Source organism: Corapipo altera, unplaced genomic scaffold (assembly GCF_003945725.1).
Source record: "Corapipo altera isolate COAL_440 unplaced genomic scaffold, ASM394572v1 67, whole genome shotgun sequence".
Lineage (NCBI taxonomy): Eukaryota > Metazoa > Chordata > Aves > Passeriformes > Pipridae > Corapipo > Corapipo altera.
In genome coordinates, this window is record NW_020884906.1 from 8,612,473 (window position 1) to 8,634,328 (window position 21,856).

At 44.0% G+C, this 21,856-nt stretch overlaps 2 protein-coding genes and 2 long non-coding RNA genes across 6 annotated transcripts in view; 3 read left to right on the plus strand and 1 right to left on the minus strand.

Moving 5' to 3' along the window:
• The first annotated feature begins 59 nt into the window (after positions 1 to 59).
• CCDC117 (coiled-coil domain containing 117) lies at positions 60 to 6,962 on the plus strand. Of its 2 annotated transcripts, XM_027652439.1 has the most exons (6): positions 60 to 158; positions 264 to 562; positions 1,267 to 1,317; positions 1,663 to 1,896; positions 3,303 to 3,440; positions 3,982 to 6,962. In XM_027652439.1, the coding sequence occupies exons 2-6, from the start codon at positions 270 to 272 to the stop codon at positions 4,232 to 4,234; spliced, it is 969 nt and encodes a 322-aa protein (XP_027508240.1). In that variant the 5' UTR covers positions 60 to 158; positions 264 to 269; the 3' UTR covers positions 4,235 to 6,962. The 2 variants fall into 2 exon arrangements, with proteins under 2 accessions (XP_027508240.1, XP_027508239.1); XM_027652438.1 differs by lacking the exon at positions 3,303 to 3,440.
• A 4,175-nt stretch (positions 6,963 to 11,137) lies between these two features.
• On the minus strand, positions 11,138 to 14,294 carry XBP1 (X-box binding protein 1). The gene is made up of 5 exons (XM_027652440.1): positions 14,001 to 14,294; positions 13,832 to 13,928; positions 13,609 to 13,743; positions 12,922 to 13,085; positions 11,138 to 12,139 (listed from the first exon to the last, which is right to left on the minus strand). The coding sequence occupies exons 1-5, from the start codon at positions 14,207 to 14,209 to the stop codon at positions 11,953 to 11,955; spliced, it is 792 nt and encodes a 263-aa protein (XP_027508241.1). The 5' UTR covers positions 14,210 to 14,294; the 3' UTR covers positions 11,138 to 11,952.
• Positions 14,295 to 14,447: 153 nt separating this feature from the next.
• The window catches only part of LOC113951393, a 13,236-nt gene continuing 5,827 nt past the window's right edge, over positions 14,448 to 21,856 (plus strand). For both annotated transcript variants that reach the window (XR_003529130.1, XR_003529129.1), the window contains exons 1-2: positions 14,448 to 14,709; positions 21,781 to 21,856. The exon at positions 21,781 to 21,856 is cut by the window's right edge. This is a non-coding gene — a long non-coding RNA (uncharacterized LOC113951393). The remainder of the gene's footprint in view (positions 14,710 to 21,780) is intronic.
• Positions 14,717 to 16,848, plus strand: LOC113951394. The gene is made up of 2 exons (XR_003529131.1): positions 14,717 to 14,912; positions 16,355 to 16,848. It is a non-coding gene; the product is annotated as an uncharacterized LOC113951394 (long non-coding RNA).

Consider the following 21,856-nt stretch of genomic DNA (forward strand, 5'->3'; position numbering starts at 1 on the left):
AGGACTACGACTCCCACAGCGCCCGGGACTACAACTCCCAGAGCGCCCGGGACTACGACTCCCACAGTGCTCGCGGATCCTTCTCTGATCGCGGCGAAAGGCCTGGAAAGGACGCGGGCTCTGGTGGCGGCTCCAGCTGCGGGCCCGGCCCGGGCCGGGTGAGCGCTGCGGGCGGGGGCGGTTCGGAGCGGGAGGGCCTCGGGCCGGGCCGGAGGGTCCCGCGGCTCGGCCCGTGGCGTTGACATGCGTTTTCTCCCCCGCAGCAGGAAATGGCAGCGCTCGGCAGATCCTTCCAGGGCATCCCGGCCGGCCCGGCCGTGGAGCTCCCCCCGGCTCCGGCCGCTGCCCCGGACCGCCACGGGCCGCAGCCCGGAGCCGGCGGCCACGGCCGCCTCCAGCCACCCGGGATGGTCATGGCAGGGATCGGAAACGACGGCGCCGACGGATCCTCCGGCCTCTGTCTGCAGAGCGGCTTCGACCTGGCCTCCCTGGCCGCGCTCGGGAGCCACAACGAGGGGCTGACGGCGGCCCCGGTGGGATCCTTCACCAGGAGCCGCAGCCAGTGAGTGCCAAACCCTTTCCCTCGGGGCCGAGGCCGGAGGGCCGCAGTGTCAAACAGCGGTGCTTTGCGAGACGGGGCCCAATTTGTTTCCTTCTAGCAGCGTTTCACTGGTAGAAAATTAGAATTGTATTGCGTTTGTCTTACGGCCCTGAAGCTGGCTAGTGCGGGATGAAGGAGCCTTCTAAAAGGCAAGAAAGGTGATCGACTGTACCAGCATCTTCACATGCTTTTAAACTCATGTGTTTTTTTATTTATTTATTTTTAAACTTGTTCTTTCTCACATGTGAGCACAAAACCCTTAAATTGTTCTATAAAATGTTGTGGTTTAGTCACATGTGAGTATGTCCCTGTGATACATTGTACTAACAGATTCGAGTTGAATCACATGTTGCTTCTTGAAGCAGTTGAATTTTAGCAAAAATTGATCTTACCCCTTGTGGAAAGAAAATAATGTAGAGGAGGAGAAACTGGCATGGAATTCTGCTCCAAGAACTGAGCAATTACATCTGCCTTTGACTTCCTTTGGAACAAAGTGGTCATTTTTTGTCCAAAGCTTCCATTCCCTTTATGGCTGGTAATGTACTGCAACTGTTGCTCTTAGTTGCAAGTGAAATTTTAAAAGGGAGGAGAATATTGTTTTGCAATGTCAGTGTCACTGGAAGATATGATTAGAAGCTAAATAACTAATTATTTTTCTTTTGCAGTGTCTCTGTGCGCTATGGAAAGAAGCATAAGCTAGAAGAAGAGGCAGAAGGGTAAATTAATTTGTCTTTTATAGCCTGAAAAATCTTAATTTGCTTTTTGTTTTCTAAAACATCTGAGCACATCTCATCTACAATGCAAACAGGAAGGGAACTTCAATCATAGTTTCCATTTGGAACTCTTCTCCTGAACTGCACATGAACCTGAATCCATTTACGTTACCTAATCAATTGTGTAGCACTGATTTTCTTGCATGGGTGCTCATGTTTCACTGAGAGCAACACGGTTTCTTTTCTTTGTTGAGGTTGTGCTGCTATAGTGTGTCAAAGCTGTTGAAATGCACATGACTTTCTGTATGATTTCTTCTCTGACAGTTGTAAACTTGTTTTGTTTCCTAGTTGTCCTGTGCGGAAGAAGAGGCTGACAGGAGCCAAAAATTGCCCTTTGAATCCCAGCACTGAAGAATGGATTCTCTGTGCAGGTCAGCAGGCAGCTGGGGAGGTAGCAAGTCAGTGTGGTGGCAGCGGTCCTGAAACTGCCATGTTAGAAATTCCCTGTGAAGAAATGGATCAGACAATGGGGGAACAGCAATGCGAGGTTGCTCGCAGGAAACTTCAGGAAATTGAGGACAGGTAAATGCAGGGATTGAGTAGACTGGCTTTGCTGAGCTTTCCCTTTTCTGGTGGGAATTCAGGGGTAAATCTAGCACTTAGCAGTGTGATAACACTGCTGTGAGTTTTTGAGGTGAACCTTCTGTTCAACTGATTTCTTTTTAAGCTACGTATGGTCCTGTGAGTCTTGGGGCTGATACTGTAATTTGAAATCGAGGGTGCTAGAGCAGAATATGCTGACTAAATAACCCCTGATCACAGTCATTATGCAGCATCAATATATTGTAATGGGGTGTAATGCTCTTCTGTGAGTATCCAGAGCTCAAATTTTAACCAGTTATCTGGTCAGACTTGAGCTCAGCTTTTTTTCAACCAACTGCAGCTTGTTCTGTGATTAATACTTAAGGTAGATCTGAATTTGTCAGTGTAGAGAGCAGCATGAACCAGAGAGGTCTCTCTGCACATATGCAGTAAGGCTGAGGTTCACCTTGCTGATGGTGTGATGTGGGGTGATGGGGTGGCTATAGGGAGACTACTGCGGTCATTTAATAAATGTACTGTGTGTTCTGGCCCTTAAAAGATTTCTGGGAATGGCATATGTGTGTATCAGTTGATTGCAGCTGAACTAGTACTCTGGAATATCCAAAATGACCACTGCTAATGATTAGAAAAGCCAAAAGTTACAGAAATTTTAAAAGAAGATTTTTCTTTTTTAGATTATTACTCCATAGATGATGTGTGAGGGGGAACAAGGTACTGTTAGAACGGTTTTTTTCATGAGTAAATCAGAGTAGTGATGTATGTCTTTATTATCTGCCCGTGTCTTCTTTGGACTTTTCAGAGGATTGTTCCCCATCCTTCTCAGCTGCTCTGCTAAATTTGCTACAAAAGGTTTACCAGAGCTAAAGAAGATGCCTCCATTTTTTTCTGAATGCTTCAACGTTTTGTACTGATTTAATCTCAGAAACTGGCACAATGCTGTGAAAAGTAAAGCACTGCATTCAGTACCTCTACAATAATTCTTAAAGTTCAGACATGGGGAATTGAGCAGGTGAAGCTACTGCATAGCTGAGACTCACTCATGTAATGTGACCGAATCATACAGTTTCCCCTGAAGGGAATTTATTTATTTTCTCTCAGTGTATGTTTGCACTGACACTGCTGAGGTAACACAGGGCTAACAAAGCCAGCTCAGGTACCAGAAGTGGGCACAGCTGCTCGAGTGGCTTCTGTGGTAACAGTTATTCTCAGGGTATTTTGGCCCTAGAGAGATTCATGTTAACACAGCCCCGCTGCTTCTGGTACCCAGCCTAGGTCAGAGATCTGCCCAGTGCAGTGCACGTAGATGTGACTGTAGTCTGCAGTGGATGTGCCTGATAACAGTATGCTCAATAGTGTTTATCTCCCTCTTCCCCCTCCGTTCCTAGGATAATTGATGAAGATGAGGAAGTTCATGCTGATGGAAATGTTAGCAATCTGCCCACTCTTATCCTGTCAGATACCCTTAAAAAAGGGATGAAGAGGGATTTTGGTGAAGTCCTGACAAAGAAAATAATAGAGTCTATGTAAGTTCTGGAGGAAATAATGGTGCTATATAGCTAACACATGCAAATGAAAAGAGAGAACCCGTCTCATATTTGTGGAGATGTCCTTAATTTACTGCATGATGCAGCCAACATTGTATAACAGACCATTCATCTGTCAAAAGTAGGAAAAACTGTCCTAATGTAAAAGAGAAATAAGTATAACGGTAGTGGTCACCAAGTGTCTGTTTTGTACTCCTCATTTCTGCAGAGAGAAATTTGTTGATTAAACCATTATAAGCTTTAGTTTTATGTATATGAATTTTCAAAATCAGAAAATCCTGAAGTGTGACCAACAGTGGTCATCAAGTTTTGTGCTAAAGAAAAGAGAGAAAATACAGGGTTAGGACTACAAGTAATGGAACTAGTTAAGGAAGAGGAAACTTAATGGGGGGGGGGAGGCATATGGCTTCTGGAATATAGTTCCAGGCTAGCTCAAAGGATGAAGATACTCTCTGGTCTTCTGCATTTAATAGCTGTGCTTGGAGAACTTTAATTTAACTGAAACTCCATCCCCTTCTAGGAGCCGTCCTTCTATGGAGCTGGTGCTTTGGAAACCTCTTCCCGAAACTCTGACAGATAAACTGAAGTCTGTTTCTGTTAAGAACTTCAAGCAGCAGAGTACAGAAGGGTGTCAAGCTAAGCAGCCAACACCAAGAGCTCCTTTTGACCCACAGACTGAAACGTTCCCTGAATCACAACAGACTGCCATGTCTCCAGATCCGTATGCTAGTTTGGGAATATCTGGGTGCGCAGAAGAAGAAATGGAGTTGTAGATGCCAGATTTTAGATTGGAAGTGGTGAGCTTCTGATGCTTTTTGTTGATGTTTTTTTATTCTTTCTGGTTTGATGTGTGAATCTGAAGTTATATTATTTGTTTTTTGTTTTCTTATTAACAATCATAAGGACATGGTTTGGCCAGGAAACACCCCAACATTTCTGTACTCCAGTCTGTTAAATATTGTTATTTTTACTGAAAAGGTAATCCAGAGGCCTTTGGAACAAGGAAGTAGCTTTTCATCTTGCTTAATGGTGAAATATCCTCTTAATTGCCCTTGGTAAAGTATAAAATCTAAATATTGAATGTAACTGTGGCTTAAGCCGTGTCTTTCACTTACTGAGCCACTAAGATTTTGGTGCACATACTATGCTTGGCCAGTTGGTTTAATTTGAATTACAAAAGGGTATGTAAAGGAAGAAATACTTTTGAATCTAGTCACAGATAAAAAAGCAATCCCTGTGGTAATACAGCTTTTCACATTATTTCATCTGTGGCTGGTTTGGACTTGATGTAAACTCAAATGTAGAAATTATACATCCTGTGGGGTGGTAGGGATGGAATGTTACAGCAAAAGTCTTTGTAGAAAGTAAAGCCAGCTTCTAACTTGCAGGATACCTGCTAACTTCAGTCATCTTTGGTTCATTGGCTTCTAAATTGTGTTTCTGGGGTTTTATGTCCCCCTCCCCAAATGATGCAAAGTTAGGATAAAAGTGGTTCTGAGCCAAGAGATTCACATTTTACATTGTGCTGAGATTCTTTGTATGCATCAAGTCGGAAAGTCCATTGAAGACACTGTTAACTTATAATTAAATAAATGGCATCCTTTAATTTGGATAAAGGTGATAAGTAAATCAGATGACAGGGAGCTGCTTTCTGGCATAAAGAGGGTCAAATGCTTATTATTGTCTGTAGCCAAGTCCCAGCCTTTGAGACTGCTGGCATTAGTGGTGAGGTGAAGAAGATGCTTGTCTTTTTCCCAAGAGAATCTAGACTTAAAATTTAAGCCAGAACATGTGCCATTTAACAGTGTCACATTGTTTATACAGACATATGCCAAAAGAATTTTGTACCCTGCTTAGGATGCCAAGGAAAGGAATCCACAATGAGCCATTGTACCTTTTCCCAATGCACAGCAGTTCCATTTTGCTTGAAACCCTTAAACAAGGCAGACAATCTTACCTTCTGTTCCCGAGTCCTTGAGCTTTCTCAGAGATACCTGAATTGGGGCTTCACATAAGAAATTCCTTTCCAAGTAATAGGTTCAGTTCAGAGTCCTACAGCCAGTCTAGTTTTGACATCTTGCTAACATTAAGGCACAAGTATACAGTAATGCAACTGCTCACATAAGAAAAGCTACTCTTCCATTGCACAGCTGGTTGATCATCTTTGTGATGATATTCTTTACTGTTAACACATAGCTGATAGTTTAAAATCAAGCTTCTCTTTTTGCATAAATCCTTTGTTTCCTTTTGGTTGTTCAAAAGATAACCCTATTTGTTAAGTCCTGTTTCTTTCAGCTTTTGTTGAAGGTTGGTTGAAATTTTCTGTCTCTCAATAAAACCTTTCAGAGCTTCACTAAAAACATTTCAACATTTGAATAGTATTACTCTGGAAACCAGTACCATTCTGAAGGTTTATTACATAGGCTGCACACATTCTCCAGTCTTGCTATGTCTAATTTCATTTCAAGGTCTGCTATAAATCTCTTGCATGAACTGTGTACAATTCCCCATGTATTATTAAGATGTGCTTAAAATCTACAGCCTTTGATGTGTTCCACTGCTTGAGTATAAAGTAAAGCAATGCAGTTTGGAGAAGGCTGTAGTCACTGCAGGTAGAAAATGTGATGCCTCCAGCTAATTAACTGGCTTTCAGCTTGCAGGATTATAGTGAAAGTTCAAGGTTGGAAGTATTTTAGCTGAAAGCTCTGAATCCTAAATAAACTGAGAAAAAAGGATAAAAATTTCAAAAATTGGATGCAACCATCTCAGCAACACTGAAATTGCAACAGAGGAGTAAAAAAAACTTTAAGAAGCCTAAATACATCAAATCTAGATGCAGTTGTTTTCCTCTTTAAAAGTGACAAATTGCATATCAGATTTGCAGAATAAGAAAGTTTTGTAGATGCCTTTTAAGCATACTTTTTTCTTGTTAGGTTCATACCAAAGGTTGACTTTCAGAGATGTCTTTCCTTCTAATTGTTTGATGCCAATAGGGCTTCACTGACCCATTATTCTGCCTTCTGAAACAAGAATATAGTGGTGGACTATTGACAAAGACCAGGAGATGGGGGAAAAACTCTCCAAGAATTTTGCTTTGGTAGAAAACATTTACTTTCATTTTTTAATAATTCGCTTCTGCCCTTGTGATAGGAGACAGTGGGGTTGAATTGCTTAAATTGATGGGGGAGGAGAAGGTGAGCTACAGTGGGAACTGAGTGTCAGGAGGACTGAGCAAGATCCTTGCCATAGCGATCACTTGGAGAGGGCATGGGAGATCAAGCTCTGGGCGTTTTCAGACTTCTGTATTTGTGAGTTTTGTTGTTGTTGGCTTCCTTAAAAGACTTTTATTAATGCTGTTCACAAGCGGGATGGCAAATGTGATGCAGTATTAGAAAAAAACTTATTTTGAAATATGGAAGATCCGATTCTGGTCTGTCTTCTCTTGGGACCAAATCACCCTTTGTATGTCAGTTTTCAATAAATTTTCTAAAATATTTTTTAGATGACTGTGTTTCATTCCCAATAAAAGTGAAAACCTTGGGAGCCTCTGACAAAGCAAAAGGGGGTTATCAAGGGACAGAATTTATTTTGGCATGGGCTTGGAACTGGGCTTGTGATTATTCCAGGGCCTATGTCTTGTATCAGTCAACTAGAGCAGATGTGTGGCTTCTGTCATGGATCATTTATTTAATCAAATGCAGATGTAACCCATGTGAACCACTGGGTCTGGATCCTTGCTTGTGAGGCAAGTAGGACTCCAGAAGTCCGAGCAATCAGAAAGCAGTCACCCAAAGGAAGTGTGCTGCAATGTGAGAGCTCCTGCTCCCTGCATGTGTTACCCTTCACTTGCTACCCCAGCTTTGCCTGGGTTCAGTTTAATTTGGCATCTCTCAACTACAGGAGGATCTCAGATTACAGATCCTTGGCTGAGAGTTTAGATTCTCACGCTTTCATCTGTGGAAGTTCTGTGTACTACATAAATACATATATTAAAAAAAACCCTCATCCTGCCTCGGTAGCACTTAAGTGGACTTGATTCTAGTAAAAAATAAATACTAGTGCTTATAGAAGTTCTGAATGCTTTTAGGCTTCTAGATGCCCAACAAGTTGTGTGTTTTCAGTGGAAGAGATCTCAATAAATATTAACAGTTTGTCTTGAACCCAGTGCTCCCAGTAAGTCAGGACAAAGCATGCCAGGATAGAACTGTAAAGGTGGAAAAGGGGAAGCAAAACAGCGTAAATACTACGTCCCTTAGTATTTTTGCAGGGTTTGGATGTTAAACAGCCCTTCCAAGCGCGATGGAAACGTGACGGTCACACAGTTGTCCTTGAATTCCTTGAGCCGTTGAAAATCGGTTCCTCGTGGAGCCACGAGGGGCTGGGGCGCCGCGGGCGGGGCTGGGGCTGCGCACCCAGGGCAGGCCTCGGGATCCGGCACCGGGAACAGGCCCCGCTGGGAATTGTGTGTTAAGCCTCTGGCATCCCCCTCACGCTCCAGGACAGGCCCAGGCATCCCTGGCATCCCCCTCACGGCCAGGACACCGATGGGCCCAGGTCTAGCCCTCCAGAGACCCACGGGCACCGACACGAGCTGCCTGGGGAGAAGACCCACAGTCACACAAGCAGATTTGAAGGAAGGCAGCGGGGTAACAATGACCGGTCTGCCGGCCTTTCAGAGCAGCCTGTTGGAGGAGAAAAGCGAGGGACACCAATCACAGAATCAACCTCTGAGATCATCGAGTCCAACCCTTGATCCAACACTGCCGTGGTTACTAGACCATGGCAGTAAGTGCCACATCCAATCTTAAAACCCTCCAGGGACGGTGAATCCACCACCTCCCTGGGCAGCTCATCCCAGTGTCTGATTACTCCCCACCCTGAGGTGTTTTGAGCCACAGGACAGACATGCTTTCCGTGCCTGCAGAGGTCGGACGTGCTGCAGAGGAGTTACTCCTCCAGCAGAAGGCAGCAGCTTTCTGCTCCATACCACACATCCCGTGCCTTTTGCCCACGGAGGGTTCTGAGGATCACGGTGCTCTCTGTCAGTGACAACAGGGAGCTGCTGCAGTGACAGAGGAGAAAAGGGAATCTATACCCCCACTGCTCCTTGTCCCTGCTGTGGGCACAGCCTTGGCTTCAAAGCACTTGGCTGCTCTAGGGCAGGCTTGTAAATCGAATTAAGTTCACAGAGTACTCAAAAAAGCTTATGTGTGCAGCTATCAAACTACACTTTACTCAAAATGCTGGTTCAAACCACCACCAACTACTCGAATGAATCAAAGCAATTTAAAATCTCAAAATTGTGAGCACTGATCTTTCTTAAACCACTGACTCAGAATAATTACTGGAGCAGAACCTTGCCTAGGAGCTGAGAACTGCAGTTTGGCTGGCTTAAGAACAAAGGAAACTCATATGCAGCAGAGGTATCATTTGTTTCATTCTCAATGTTGTCTGAAGCAGTCCTTTACAAAGCTGGATTTGCTGGTGGTTTTCTTGCTGAAGGCATAAGCACAGGCAAGGCTGATAATTGGTACAGGATTTTTTGCTTAAGGTGGCCATGTCTTGCATGTATTCATATTTCTTTCAGCATATCATTCACATACAGCCGTTGGACTTCAATGTCTGTCAGACGTGATGGTAGCAGGTCTCAGTGCTTCCACCAACTTTTGTCTTCAGCTTAACAGATTGCCTTCAGCCCTTTCCTGCCTAGACAGCTTTTCCAGGTGTTTCAGGTGTTTGGGTTTTTTTTGTGTTAAAGACAACTATTTTTCTCTGCCTCTATAATTTGGTGAAGGGTGGCCCTATTTTTGTCTTCAGTTCCAGCCAAATTATTCTTGCTGAGTTCTTGGATTTAGTAATTATGAAGCATGCATATGATACTGGGCCCTGCCTTTGTAATGGTGTATCAAAAGCTGAATGTAAGAACCATCAACTTCCTTATTCATTGCAAACAAAGGTCGCATTTTCCTCATGAAACATGGTGCAATGAGCACAAGTTCCTCTCTTAAGCAGATTGCAAAAAGAGTTCACATTAACTTTTCATCTCCACTCTTCCTCATCCTGGCAGTTAATGTTGCTATATCTTAATCTGAGCTAGCATGAAAAAAATCAAAAGCAACTGCATAAGCATTGCTGGCAAAGTACCTACAGGTACTTTTTGCAGGTATCAGGTGGTAACGTGTCTTTGAGCCCTATGCTACTTCTTACCCTTCACAGTTTTGGTCTTCTTGTTCCCCTCAGATTTCTTCATGACAGAATTTCTACACCTTTAAACATAAGGGCTGGAGATATGTTCTTTGCAAATACACAGAGGTGGATATTAAGGTTTTCCAGGCAGGTTCTTGAAAACTCAGTGAAGCCATTTTGCTGGCATCATTTCTTGCTGCATTATTACATTTAGTCACTGTAGCTTTAAGGTGCACAGGAAATACAACTCTAATGCTAAACCATCACAAGTGAAACCAGACTGAAACATCATTGATAACCTGAGATAGAGAAGATTGTGCATATGACTAAAACTTCCACTTCACCCTACAATTGGGATCAGCTCCTGAAGACACATAAATAAGCAAGAGCCTTGTACAGCAATGGGCTGTGCCTGCAGTGACTCAGTCCCAAATATCAAATTCACAGGAACGCACACATTGCCTACACATACTGCAGCACTGAACAGAGACAGTTCCATCAATTACTATGTTTACTCATCTATTGAACTAGTTAAGAAATGAATTTAATGTCATATGAAGTTCCAATAATACTAACAAAAGTAATGGAAAACCACAGATCAAATCCTCACTTCTGTTTGCTTTATGGACTCACAACAATTTATTTGATACTAACGGTCCTGTTGCAGTCATCCCTATTTGCCAGATTGAAAGTAAAGCAAGCTGTTCTCTGACTTCTTGCATATTTAATCTAACTTTGTTACATTGCATAGCTGTAGTCTCTTTTTCTATCCACTATTCAGATGGAATGCTTTATTACAAGAAACTTGTAATCCAAAGCAGCGCTATCTCCTTGAATGTTAGTGACCGAAACCCTCCCATACCATCCCCCATTTCCCTTCCTGCCCACCCCAAGTTATTTTTGTCAAAATTGGATGCAAAACATGAAATAGCACTGAAACCAAGAGCAGCTGTGCAAACACCTGCAACAGCTCTCTCAGTATAAAATTTCAGTTTCTTCTGTCTCTCCAAGTGTTTTTAATATTGCGATGTTGGAACAAATGGATGCGGACAACGAAAAGCCCTGCTGTGATATTTGAAATTCTCTCTGTGAAGTTCATTTGATGCTTCAGAATATCCTGTGGTAACACAGAATCTGTACCTTTTTCACCCCATGTCTGTCTCACCCCCAGCTCCCCTCCAGCTGAGCACTTTGGTTGGCATTACTGGCTACACCAGGGTGACACTACCATGACTTTATTCAGACTTCAAGCTCCTGCCACCCACTTTCCTTATTGAGGCTGAAGGTTTTGCTGTAGCAGCTCTGGCTCTCACACAAACCCCTCTACCACATCCAGAAGAAACTGCTACAGCATCCAGCTACAGACACCATGCAAGTGCTGCTCCTCAGTGCATTGTGGTGGGATAAGACACTGAGGGACCTAAATTTAAGTTCTAAACTTAAGGCCCAGATACTCCCCCCACCCCACTGAGATCTAAAGCAAAAAAGGGTCAGTGAGCTGCGCTGCATTTTAATTGCACCAATACAGTTAAATATTAAATGGAGAAAGCAACTCTACATAGCAAATGGAAAACAAGCATTTACATAGTAAAGCTGTAAGATGTAGAGACTATTAAAGTTTTACCCCAGTTGTCTATACATGAATATCCCACTGCAGTTTTTGGTGTTAAAATTTTAAATGTAAAACAAATTTAACATTTTCAGGCTCATACAGAATTAGCAAGTTATTGAGTAACAAAAGTTTCCTCCCTCATAAGCCAATACTGATGGGGGGCAGGGCAGGACACCCTGTGTTTTTTCCTACCATCACTCCATCCACTAGTGTGGGTAGAAGAGAGCAACACTTTTCTGAATATACTTGATTTTACACACACACACCCCCCAAAGGGGCATATGCTGATATCTGCCAGGACAGGGGAGTTAACACTACCAAGTTAGACACTGATCAGCTGGGGAAAGAGTTCACTAGCAAAGCTGTCCTCCCACACGTGGTCAGTGCCAAGTGGAGAGGACATGTCACTGAAGGGCGACAGGGATCCTTCATACCCAGAGTCACTACAGGCATCCAACAAGTAGTTTGAGGCTTCAAGACTATGATGAGAAGAAAGCAGATGAGAAATGCCCAGTTCAGGCATGAAGTTGTCTACAGGTTCCTCCTTCACAGAGACTGGGACCTCAGGGATAGCCTTGTCTTCAGATGAAGAGAGAGATTCTTTCTCAATTTTCACTAGCATATTGGTTTGGTTGCTTGCTTCAACAGGAATCTCCAGTATTAGGGGCTTTGTATACACATGATCGAACCTTATCAGTTCATTAATGGCCTCCAGCTTAGCTGATGGGGACCCCAAAGATGGAGAGAGGGAGGTTGATATGGAATTTGTTTCTCCAGAGATCTCTTCCTCCAGCTTTTCCAGGCACATTGACTCTGAATCGGCACATCTGAGAAACATCTCTGGGTCCAGACTGTCCAGAAAGCCCAACAGGAGATCAGGCTGCAGAATGAAATACTATTTTAGAAAGACAGCCTATTTCTGCTACAGCAAAGCACCAGTTGTGGTATGTATTAACCCCCATGCGGAGTTAAAATACACTAAACACAATCACAGCTGTTTTACCAAGAACACCATCAAACACACAGTTAAGGCACTTAACTTGTCTTTCAGAAATTCACACAATCACAGAATCCATCAGGTTGGAACAGACCACAGTGGGTTATCTGGTCCAACATCCCTGCTCAAGCAGGGTCAGCCTAGAGCACATAGCACAGGATTGCATCCAGCCAGTTCCTGAATATCTCCAGTGAGGGAGACTCCAAAACCTCTCTGGGCAATGTGTTCCACTGTGCAGTCATTCTTTGTCCATTAACTTTTTTGTAAGGGTACTGGCAATCCCCACAGAATTCTACATGCATTTGAGGTTCACAGCCACTACTGGAAACTCTTTGAGATCCTGGACATATCATCAACTGCTACTGCCACAGAACCTGCTGGCTACACAGAGCACGGACCAGAACCCAGCTTAGGCAGACCTGCCTGTGACCAAAGTTCAGAAGGCTGGGTTGGTTTTTTTGAGGGTTTTGTTTAACTCCTGTACTCACTAGATACAGCCTAACACAGCTGTTCTGAGCCACAGATATGGCATTCCAAGACTTGGAAGAACAAAGAAACTATGGAAAAATGATAAAATTATTTAATATCAAGAAATTAAACTACTAGTCTTAAATCCGCAGTGGTTCTGAAGTTCATGGGCAGTTTGCATAGGAATGGATGCTCACCTCAGAGTCTGAATAGTCACTGCCATCAGAATCCACGTGGAAGCCATCAGAAATGGTGACTGCTGGGCCTGCACCTGCTGCAGAGGAACACGTAGTCTGAGTGCTGCGGACTCAGCGGACCCGGTCACCAATCTAATCTCATCCACCTGTGATTCCTTCACAACCTGTGCCAAGGAAAAAATTCAGTCACCACAAGTGTTCTGGCAGGCAGTACAGCACATAATCCTGAAGACTACGTTTTTCCTGCAAAGGCTTCCAACATGAGATTCTCCACTTGCTTATGCCATAGCAACCTGAAGGTAAGACGACTTCCAAAGTTAGCTGAAGCTTCCATACACTTGCAGATTTATTTTGTTTGCCACTTTTAAATGAGAGCCTGACACCCTCCCCCATACACCATTCTTTTGAGACAGACCTACATGACTGTAACAGTTCTTATTTCACTTCTATAACAAAGTGTAGAGAAACAGATGAAATTATCTCAAAACAGCTTGGAACTAGTCACCTTGTTATCTCCCACACTACCCACTTGGCACCTGTTCGGTTTCAGAATTTCCATTTGGAGTACAAGGGTGTTTCTGGCACCTCCCTGTTCACAGCACTGGGGTTACCCCGGGAGCGGGCAGCTCTCGGTGTGCTCTGCTCAGGGCAGGGGCGGACACACCAGCAGCGCGGCGGGCGACTCACCTGCGACTCGCCGCCCTCCTCCTCCTCCGTCTTCAGAGTATCTAAACCCAGGCGGCAGCGGAGCTCCTGGTTCTCCATCACAAGGTTACACGTCCTCTCCCGCAGGAGCTGGTTTTCCAGCAGCAGCTTCTGGTTCTGCAGAGAGCCATGAGGCAGGGAGGCCGCCCGTCACCTTCTCATCCCCTCCTCCTCCAGCCCCTCACCGCCTCCTCCAGCCCCTCACCTCCTCCTCCAGCTCCACCACTTGCTGCTCCAGCTCCGTCATCCGCGCCTTCTTCCTGTCCCGGGCGCTCTGGGCCGCCACGCGGTTCTTCAGCTTCCTGCGGGACAGGGCGGCCGTCAGCGGGGAAGCGGGGAAGCCGCGGGGCCCCCCCGCCGCTGCCCCCACTCACCTGCGCAGCGCCTTCTCCTCCGGGCTCAGGTGCGTGAGCCGCTGCCGCTTGCGGGCCGGCTGCGGGCCCTCCAGCCCCGCGAGGCCGGGGTCGGCTCCTGCCGGCAAGACAACGGAAAGATGCCGGCCGGCCGCGGCGCCAGGAGCCTCGGTCGCTTTACCGGGGATGAGGAGCAGCCGGGGGGCCGCGGCACCGGGCAGCGCTGCCATGGCGGGACACGGCGGGTGCGGAACGGACGCGCTGCCCGGCACCACCGGCACAACCCCCTGCGACGCACCCGGCCCCGCCCGGATTTCTACTATCGTGGCTCTCGCCCATTGGCCGGAACGGCGTGACGCTCCGGCCACACGAGCTCGTGATTGGCCGGCAGCCGAGAGCAAGGGGGGAAGTGAATTGCATCAGACGCGGGGTCTGCGGCCGGGGGGCGCCGGCGCGCGGCGAGGGGCGGGGCCGCGGCGGGCCGTGAGGGGCCGGCCCCGATGGCCGCGGTGGGGAGGGGGCTGCCCGCTGAAGCCGAGCAGTGCGTCGGGGAGGCAGCGAGCAGGGTCTGGCGTGGCTGTGCAGCTAAAGCCCCTTTGTGGTCCCCTTCCCGCGGCCGGTTTGTCACAGGCAGAATCGTGGGGAACGCAAGTGCCAAAAACGGAACTTCAGCAGATGCCATGAGAATGGTCTAAAAATGGGCTAAAAAAAAAAGAAAAAAAGCAGAGAGGTTAGTGATTGATGAGTAGAAGTTGCAGGAGAGTGTGCAGAAATCCCCCAGGGGTGTGACAGCGCTGCCCCCAGCTCGTCCTGCGAAGCGGCAGTGCTGCGTGGGGAGGGAAGCGAGCACTTCTGTGGGGTCCCACGAAGGTCCTCACCCTGCCCTGATCCTTCAGAGCTGAAGGATCTTGGGTCCAGACAAGTGAAAGTTTTGTAGGTAGAAAGCCTCAAAATACTCTGCCTGTGGGAATGCAGGTGTTCAGCAACCTGCCCCCAGCAACACACAAGCACGCAGGGCATCAAGGGTGGTGGAAGTGTTGACCTTAGCTCGGTGACCAAAGCTTTCCAAATTTCCACTTGCAACAGTTGCCAATGACCTGAGTAGTTATGAAATGTTGAGACTTTGGCTGCTCATGTTTATTTTTGAAATCCATTTGTGCATTGAATTTAAATTAGTTGTTAAACAGTAAAGGAGAAACATGAGCTTTAGAAGTTCAAAGGCAATGGTGTGCTGGTTGGGCATTACTCCAGCATTGGAGTTCTGCCAGGCTTTCATGATCCAGAGAACAAACTGCATTTGTAAGCTTGTGTTTGTTCTTTCCTTACTCACTGCAGCATGACATTGAGCTAAGGCTGAGAATTCACCTTTCTACTTTGACACCTTTGTGAAAAATACAGCAACTTTTCGATAAGCCTTTTAGTCTGAGTGCAGAAAAGTTGTTTGTTCAGGTCCCACTAAACCCCTTAGATATGGATCATTGAAAACTATCTGCTTCTCTTTTGTGTGTCTCTTCTGGGTTTTGACTAATGTTTCTTCTGTAATTCTAATTCCCAATTAAAAACTTTACTGTTTTCTATCAAAATGCAGGTCCAGTATTAATAACTTTTTCAGATTTCAGACATTCATTTCAAATTGCCCTTTTTTGCAACAGAGGTGTTGAACAGGCTGCCTCACATTGCTGATTTGTGGTATCTATACTGGGGAGACTTGTCATGATATGATTTATCAGACAGATATCCAGATTTCTTAGCATTATGGCTGAAAAAAGATCCTAACTTTCTGTCTGCTTGTGATTTAATTTTTCTATTTAATTTTATAGGGAACCAGAGCAAAAGCATCTGTTTCCCTTTGCAACAAACACTTGTGATCATGAAAAACTTCAGAAGTGCAGAGACATACATGCCAGTAGTGGTGCCTGAAATGTTTTCCAGTTATGTGTGACCAGGCACAAAAGTGGAAGCTGCCCTTGGTACTGGTGGTGTCCATTCTTACTGAATATAATAGTGGCATCCATTAGCATGTCTGGTGTTGGCAGTAATAGCTGACAAAAAAAGGGCATGACACCCTGCAGTCTAGTCCTGTTGAACAGTTTTAGTAGCACTGCTAAGAGTAGCTGGGGTGTAGTTGCTGAGAATACATTTAGGCTCATGAATACCATGTTACTATCATTAGGAGACATAAAGTCTTTTGTTTAAATGTATGGTTAAGTCACTGGGGAAAAGAGTGCCAAAAAGAAGTTCAGTAAGTCTGGTCTTGCACTGTGACACCCTCTCAGAGAATTTTACTTAAAAGACTTCAAGTTTAATTCTAATTTCCACTTTTTTTTTTTTTTTGTTGTTACACATTCCAGTCTTTGTATTTTAATTTTTTTCAGTCATTGGATTCAATCCTGTGATCCACATGACTCCTGAATGCTTCTCACCCTGCCTTTCACCCCACTGGGGGTTCAGCACTACCACCAAGGATGTGCCAACGAGGATACTGTTGGCTGTCCTGCCAGAAACCACATTAATTCCTGCTAACATAGCTTTATGTTGTATGTTCCAGGTGGCCAACCCACCAGAGGAAATAGTTTTGTTTAACGAAGGTGGAGAGGCTTTGCCCTTGTGTAATATCAGATACAGAGAAAAAAACATGTGTTGAATGTTATCTATGTATGAAAAAAGGGGGTATAGAAGGGGGAAATAAAATGGAAGAGGGGGGTGTAGAGAAAAGATTAACTGACAATCATAGTCTGAGAAAGAGCTTGTTTGCTGAATGTGTGTCTGAAAATACTTGGAAAGTGGCCTGGGGCCCCAAGCTTGTGACAACAGCTGGAATATTCCCAGATTTGTATCAATAGCTGATTAAATGAGAAGGGGAACTGTTTTGCTGCCTAAAATGAGGTTTGGAATAACTTATATTCATTTTACTTATTCTTAAATTTCATCATTACACATTGGGATTCAGGAGTACATCTTTCAAAGTCTTAGTGCTCTTAATTTCAGGGGATATGCAGAATCTGTATCCTCTGCCTCCTGCATGGGAGCTGCCACCCAGTCTGTGTGCACTTGGAAGCGACGTTGGCTGTGCCTTAACGCTGCTGCAAGCAGGTCCTTCAGAAGGTGATATTTTGCTCAGCTATCATCCCTTCTCCATTGATACTTGTTATTGAGATTCTGCCTCATTGGCCTCTGTGATTGTTTCCATTAGAATGGTGTGGCAAAAACCCAGTGAATCCAACTTTAAACCCCGACTCTCCTGCAAACATCTTACATATGTGTACCTTGTATTCCAGTTCCATGTCCTCATGTTCCACCCACATACATTACTGGTACCTGCTACTACCCAGAATTTCAAGGAATGGTGGGTAGGTCTGCCTGAGTTCCATCTTAGATCTGTGTGGTGGGCCACAGGCACAGGCTGGAGATTCTCAGTTTGATCTTTATGGTTCAGTCCTCTGACCTAGCTGATTGTTTGGTGAGGGAGAGATCCTGTCACACCTGTACCTCAGGTGTCTCCTGTTACAACTCTTTTTCTAATACCTTCAGACCTTCGTGCTGCAGTTCTGTCTGTATTTTCCCCACAGCAGTGTCCCAGCCACTACAGGCAGCTTCAGTTGACTCGGGCAGTGTGTATCTTGTGACAGAGCTCACATGCTCTCATTGTAGGGTGTTCTGTCTCTCCATGCCAATAGAATTAGTTGTCCCATCACCACAGTCAATGGAACCTTGCTTCTGATTCACAAGACAAGTCTGAGTTAACTAAGACAACGCTGGCAGTGTTTCTGGAACAAAGATATTAATCAAGTTGACTAGACCTTGGGCCTTTTGTAAGGTCTTTTTTTCAGGAAAAGGGGGTCTCCCCTCACTGCCACTGGAGTTCCCAGCAGCCATAGGCACTGAAGCTCACCTTGGAGCTTCTCTGGGCAGTTCAGTACCATTGCCTACATTCAAAGAGGTTTTGCCCTATTCCAGATCTAATGGTAGATTAGTAGTAACAAACTTCATACAGTACCTCATAAAAAAGGTGGGTGGGAAGGACACTTTGCAAAGCCCAGTTGTAGATGCATGTATAGGAACTGATTAACACATAATTATTAGAAAATATGAACTTGTATCGTGGCCCTCTTCTGTAGGGACCTCTCTGCATCACAGATTTTTTGGCAACAAAATCATCTCATGTTTTGTGGTTTATAATATTTTGTGTCTGTAATTCCTTTTTTTTATTGCTACAGAATACAAAATGGCGGATTTTTCTTCAAACAGTCTAATGATACATTGTCTCTTTTTGGAGTGATAACAGTAAATTTAAGATCAAGGAACCTGTATAAAGAGCTCAGAGTGTTCCTTGCATCTCCATGGTATCTTTTCTTCCCTGATTTTCACTTGCATTGTAATTCCAGTTTGCTTAATTTTGTTAGTCTTCTCTGAAACTCAAAAACTCACTCGTCTCAAGCAAGACCAGAAGTTACCTAACGTGTATAATTTTGTAGCAGTTGCAATTTTTTGCCAATTTATTACTTTTTCCAGAAAACTGACATGCTTATTAAACAGCAGAGATCTCAGTATAGAGGCAGCCTCCTAATCCCCCTTCCACTGTCACAGAATGCTGATTATAAAGGGAAAGTATACCTGCTTACAAGGACATTGCCATAATTGAGATAAAGATCTCTTGATTTGATTTCTGCCAGGCAGAGAACAAATTTCTCTTGCACATTCAGAGCTTGGAGCACACCATTCTTGGGAATTTAAAAGAAGACAAGATATCTACATCACAGCAAACCGAAAGGCTTGGCAATCCTGCACTGCCAGTTCTGTAAAAGTGAAATGTTACTGGAAGTCTCTGCAAACATTATTCTTGTAAACAGATCTTTATCTGTAGTGACTGAATGTCCTTGGGAAGATTTACGACATCTGCCAGTCCCTGAGAGACTCCACCTGGGAATCAAACAGTGTTGGGTCAGCTGGCCAGAGAAATGGGCTCGGATCAGGGAATCTGTTTGGTGGGCACCACAGCTAGTTGGTCTTTGGAGGAATCCCAGAGGTCAAGGGGAGGTTGTGGTTGTTCATTGCCATTGAGGCTTTGCTTGGTTGTTCTGGCTTCTGCTTCCAAACGACTTGCTTAAAGTTTGAGCCCATCCTCTTCCCACACAGTTCCTCTATCCTTGACTCTACTTCATTGCATGGATTCCCTTTCCCTTTAAAAGGTCCTACTTTAGCTCTTTGGTTCTTCTCTTCCTAGCTTAGTCCCAAGCACAGTGTTCCCCTGCAAAGTTCTCTCATCATGCTGGCAGGAAAATGTGGACCAGAGGGTTGTGCAGATTATGCAAGATTTGAAGGTTCTGGAAGGTGCCACAAGAGTTGTTCATGGAGAGGAGGTGTGCTCACCTGTATATACTGATGCATGGTGATACACTAGAGGTGTTAGTGACAAATAAAAGACAAAAGGCAGAGGTGCTACACTTGGTTGAGATGATGCAGCGAGTGCATCATTGTGGGTGATTCTGTAGAATATGCTTGGGCAGCACAGGAGAGACTGAGCTTGCTGCTGTGCTGTGCCAGGGAACCAACAGCACTGTTCTGGGTTCTGTGTCAGTGTTTCACATGTTGAATAAGCTCTCTGAGGAAAACAGGTAACTTGAAATCTCACATGCCTAAAAGCTCCCATTCCAGTAAGTTTTTCAGTTTGCACATCCTGGTTCAGGAGTTGGAAAATACTCTTTGAGGTCAACAACCGTGCTTACCAAAACTTGATGGCTACTTCCTGTTGGCAGAAGCTCTTCTTTGGAGCAATGCCAGAGTTTGAAAGGAAAAACCTTTTCTTATTTCTTAGTCATTCCCTTAGGCTTTGAAATTCCTTTAGAAATTCAGAGCCCCTGAGAGTCCTGGCAACTTTCTTGTTTTGTAATTTTGAAGTTATCTCCTTATAGTCTTCCATTTGGGTGCCCTTTGTACACAGAAGCCTGCCTCCAGCTGTCACGAGACCCTGAGTGAAAAGAGGAAATTATCAGGAAATGTCAAGTTAGGAATCGGTTCTGTCTCAGCATAGGCTCAGCAGGACCCAAAACGTGGGGGATATTATCAGAATCATCCATCTCCTAACTCGTACATTTTGACTTCCTGACTGCTCAGAGGGCACAGGGTAGCAGCTGGTGTTAGAGAGGGATGAGTCTATCATGCTTTCTTTCTGGTAGCCTCACTGATTTGCTCTGTTAGCACTGACTTTAATGATAACACTTACGTAAATGGACAGGGACAGTTAAAGCCCTTTCTATACTAATTAAATAGATCACATGGTAGTACTTAAATGTGGAAAATGAATGTTTTAAGGTGATTAATTAAAAGTGCCAGTCAGATCTTGTAACTTAGGTGAGTCTTTAGTGTAATAGATAACCCAAGATGAAATAGAGTAAGTAGCTGCTTAACTTATCTTGGCATGAATGAATCCATTGTTAATATACTAATTCCTTCATTTTAGCCAGTCACCTGTTAAGAATGTTTTTTGCTTTTGGTAGTCAGAAGTGGTGAAATCTATTTGTTGGCTTTAACATAGGGTTCTTCATATTGTGATTAGTATCAGTGGCTGATACAGAGTACACCTTAACCACGAGCTTCAAATTTATTCTGTGGTATTTATATATTATTCACTTTATGTAGTGTATCGCTTGAAGTAGGGCTTCATGAACAGCAGCTTGTACCACGTACTTACTCCAGAAACACTAATAACAATGTTGAATTGAATACAGAAGTGTCAATATTTAGATTGTATGTAAATATGTTTCTGTGAAATATGCAGGGTGTGTTATATTTACATGTTATTTACATTGGATGTTTCAATATTGTGAGAGAGGAAACTGCTAAGCACTGACATAATGAACACATAAAATGAACAGTAATCTAGCATTTAGTGTGATTGTAACTGGAAGTGATGGAGATAATACAGAGTAATCTCAGGGGCACAAGGGGCACAAGAGCACAAAGACATTTGTATGGATGCATTTGAGGGCACTTCTTGCAGAATGGATGCTGAGAAACTTGAAAAATATGGCTCCAGATTTTTCCAAATCCATTCTGTTCCTATCAGCCCTTGCAGAGATTTTAGATGATCAAACAGCATATAGCAATAATTTCTTAAGCTTATTTCATAGTATTCTTTTTCCTTCTTTTGGTAACATGATCTGCTGTGCCTGCCTGCCTGGTGAGGACCCTGAAGGAAAACATCAGTCATGGCTGTACTGTCTTGCAACTCTTGTGTGAACTTGTACTGTATATTGAGCAATAGTCTGCAAAAAGAAAAGGCTGCATTTATCTAAATAAAGGTATTTTTAGTACAATTTACATATTTCAGTTTTACAGGCCTGATTCATTATTATTTTTTCCCTTCAGTAGACAATAACACATACAGAGAGAGTGAAGGGTTCCCAACTCAGCATGTTTCCCCTTCTTACAGATTTAAAAGACTACATGTTGTTTAAGACATTATAAACCTTAACTTTTCAAACATTAACAGGGAATTTTGTTCACAAATAATTTTTATAATTAAAATCGTCATGGCTAGTCAGTTGTTTAATTTGGATTGCTTTGATGCTGATTGACTTGGATTAATTGTGTTTCCAGAATTTAAATAGCAAGAGGCAAAGACACAGTTGCGTGGCATATTTTTCTTAACATAAGACTGACTTATGTCTTCACTGACTTTTCCTTTTGGTCTTTAATTAAGATGACACGTTACAACAGTTTGTTACTTTAATTTAGAATAATTGATGACAATAATGAAAGCATCGTTTTCATAAATACATAAACATTTTGTCCATTACAGTGGGCTTTCTGTACCAAGATGCAATAGTAAAGTTCGCCTGCATGAAGACACGAGGCTCTGGAGACACCTTTACCCC

Excerpts from the sequence above, each read along its gene's own strand:
- XBP1 (XM_027652440.1), bottom strand. The coding sequence starts at position 14,209 with ATGGCAGCGCTGCCCGGTGCCGCGGCCCCCCGGCTGCTCCTCATCCCC. Across the intron at positions 13,744-13,831 it reads TGGTGGAGCTGGAGGAGGAG|AACCAGAAGCTGCTGCTGGA; the intron begins GTGAGGGGCTGG and ends GGCTCTCTGCAG. Across the intron at positions 12,140-12,921 it reads GTGACTATTCAGACTCTGAG|CCTGATCTCCTGTTGGGCTT; the intron begins GTGAGCATCCAT and ends TTCATTCTGCAG.
- CCDC117 (XM_027652439.1), top strand. The coding sequence starts at position 270 with ATGGCAGCGCTCGGCAGATCCTTCCAGGGCATCCCGGCCGGCCCGGCC. Across the intron at positions 563-1,266 it reads TTCACCAGGAGCCGCAGCCA|TGTCTCTGTGCGCTATGGAA; the intron begins GTGAGTGCCAAA and ends TTTCTTTTGCAG. Across the intron at positions 1,318-1,662 it reads CTAGAAGAAGAGGCAGAAGG|TTGTCCTGTGCGGAAGAAGA; the intron begins GTAAATTAATTT and ends TTTGTTTCCTAG.